Source organism: Fukomys damarensis, unplaced genomic scaffold (genome assembly GCF_012274545.1).
Source record: "Fukomys damarensis isolate Sample0158 unplaced genomic scaffold, DMR_v1.0_HiC HiC_scaffold_19, whole genome shotgun sequence".
In the NCBI taxonomy this organism is placed as follows: domain Eukaryota; kingdom Metazoa; phylum Chordata; class Mammalia; order Rodentia; family Bathyergidae; genus Fukomys; species Fukomys damarensis.
The window spans coordinates 62,291,852-62,294,598 of NW_022900931.1; the positions used below are offsets into that span (position 1 = coordinate 62,291,852).

The 2,747-nt window shown below is 51.5% G+C and overlaps 1 protein-coding gene across 1 annotated transcript in view; it reads right to left on the minus strand.

Annotated features, from left to right (window-relative positions):
- Positions 1 to 2,747, minus strand: part of Ppp1r13l (protein phosphatase 1 regulatory subunit 13 like) — a 15,752-nt gene that overhangs the window by 9,518 nt on the left and 3,487 nt on the right. Inside the window, exon 2 of the mRNA XM_010614650.3 lies at positions 22 to 206. Within this exon, the coding sequence (XP_010612952.1) occupies positions 22 to 76 (55 nt within the window). The 5' untranslated portion in view covers positions 77 to 206. The remainder of the gene's footprint in view (positions 1 to 21; positions 207 to 2,747) is intronic.

The window sequence follows — 2,747 nt, forward strand, 5'->3', positions numbered from 1 at the left end:
CCCCGCCCCTCCCGCACTCACACTGGAAGTTCAAGTCCAGGAGGTCCCGCGCGCTCTGGAAAGCCTCGCTGTCCATGGTGCCGGCCGCAGCGAGGCGCCTGCGCAGTGGGGAAGCGGCTCAGACCCCGCCTCCGGAACCCGGGCTTGGGAGCAGGATGGTGTGAGCGCTTCGCCCTTCCGCTGCCCTGGCTGGGAAACGTCGGCTCCTGCAAAGCCCAGTGCACAGGCTCTAGGAGTCCAAACCCGACTGGAAGACTCCAAACAATCCCATCTCTTTCTCTCTACCTTTCTAGCTCAGTCCTGGGGATCAAAAACCAGGAGTGCCAGTCCATTTTATTTCATTTTTTGACAGGTCTCACTATGTAACGTGGCCCAGTCTGGTCTTGAACGTTATTTCACTTTCTTTACATGGCTCCTTGTCCATCTCTTATCCTCAGCCCTGATAAAATGGCTCAATTCCTAGCCAGGCCTGTGATGCACGCCTGTAATCTCAGCATCCTGGGAAGCTGAGGCAGGAGGATCACATGTTTAAACCCAACTTCTGGGCGATTGAGCAAAACCCATCTGAAAAAAAAAAAAGGCTGGGGATGGAAGGGAGAGGAAGCAGTTTCTTCAACTGGTACCTGTTGGTTACCTACTATGTGCCAAGGGTCAGAGGATGAAATAAGAACTATGAGTTTCTGCACTGAGTGCCCACTGGAGCCCAGGAGCACTGCTAGCCACTGGAGATATTCTGAAAGCTCTCGTGCTGCCTACTGTGTTGTACTAGAACCCTTGCCCGTGAGCAGGAACATCACGCAATAAAACCAACAGCCACTAATTGAGGGGCCACTGTGCTAAAGGGGGTTGCACTCGGCCCTTACTTCACCATCAAAACCACCTTTGTAGCAAGAAAGTGAGGCTCAGGTGCATCTGTCCAAGGTTCCCCTCCAAGAAGTCCCCTGCCCCAGGTTTCCCTTTCCTACCAGGGCCTAGCTTTTTAATTCTGCACGGTTTCTGGAAGGGTCCAGAGATGAAGGCTCGGGTCCCTCCCCCTGCAGTCCCCACCCAGAGGAGGCCTGGCCGACCCAGAGAAGGAGGAAACAGGGAGGTGACCAGAGTGGGATGGGCCACTGTGGTTGCAGCTCAATGGGAGGCAGGGACTGAGGGCAACAAGAACCAGTCCAGCCAGCATCACCTCCATCCCCATGGTGCCCGCCACGCCCGCCAGCTTGTCACCTCCTGCTGCCCTGACCTCAAGGCTGTGGCAGTCCAGAGGTGGGCAGCAGGGCGGGCTGGGGCATGCTGACACTGGCCTGTCTGGGAATCCACGGGAACAGAACCTGTTGGGGCTCATCTGGGTGTACTGGAAGTGTGTGAATTTGACCAAGTCCTCTCAGCTCAAGGAGGCTTCAGTTTCCCCACAGTGAAGGAAGCCACACTAGCTATTCTGAGAGTCCCCTTCAAACTCTGAGGCCTCCATTCTAAAACCGTGAAGACCCTGAAATTGTAACTAAAGTTCTGTAGATCCCAGCACTTACTTGCCTGTAATCTCAACAGTCAGGAGGCTGAGGCAGGAAGATCGCTGTGCATTCAAGGCCAGCCTGGGCTACATATTAAATTCTAGGTCTGCCTGAACTATATGGTAGGACCTGGTCTCAAAGAATAAAATGAAGGGGCCAACAATTTCGCTCAGTGGTATCATCACCTGCCTCACAAGCACAAGCTTCCCAGTTCAATCTCCAGTACCAATTTTTTAAAAAATCCCACAGCCGGGCATGGTGGCACACGTCTGTAATCCCAGCACTCAGTGGCTGAGGCAGGAGGATCACTGTGAGTTCAAGACCAGCCTGGGCTACATAGTGAGTTCTAGGTCAGTCTCAATTACATAGTGAGACCCTGTCTCAAAACAAACAAACAAACAAACAAAAAAATCCCACAGATCCTGTACTCAGCCTGAGTCTACTGTTGGAAAGTTCTAAACCCAAGATTCTGTTTTGGGGACACTTTGTTATTTTCCAACTTGATAGCCCACAGTTCTCACTGCCCCACTTTTCTATCCCAGGAATGAACTGTCCTGAAAGTCTAGAGGAGGTATAAGAACAAATAAGCAATCAGGCTTTGAGGGTTCAGCCAAGACCACTGGCTGACCCTGATCAGTGTGCCTTAGTTTCCTAATCTGTAGAATGGAGAGGCAGGTGGTGGCGCCACTGTGCTAAATCCCCAGTTGTAAAACGGAGACAAGTAACAGTTCACACAGTAGGATTATTAGAATTTAAGGCTCCGAGAGGGGAAACCTCAGAAAGCAGAGACTAAAGCAATCAAAACAGGGCTTTTAGAATCTCAGAGACACAGGAAAACATTGTTAGAATAAAGTCAGACGGGCGTGGTGGTGTGCATCCGTCATCTCAGCACTTTGGAAGACTGAGGGGGGAGGACAGAAAATCTGAGCCCAGCCTGAGCAATTTAGCAAGACCTTGTGTCAAAAAAATAAAAGGATTGGGAAAAAAATAAATAAATAAAAAGACTGGGCTAGGGAGAAAGAAAGAAAGGGATTAGGGTTGTAGCTCAGCGCAAAGGTCCTGGGTTCAGCCCCCAATACCGAAAACAAATCAATTCCACGCGGCCTCCGGCGCCAGCATTCCGACAGTAAACAGTGCTTTTGAGGACTGCGTGATTGGCGACCTTCTAAGATTCTGGGTTCTGAGCAGACACCCTAAGGAAAGGCCTGCTGGGCGTGGGACAGTCCCGAGGCTGGTGCGGGCGGT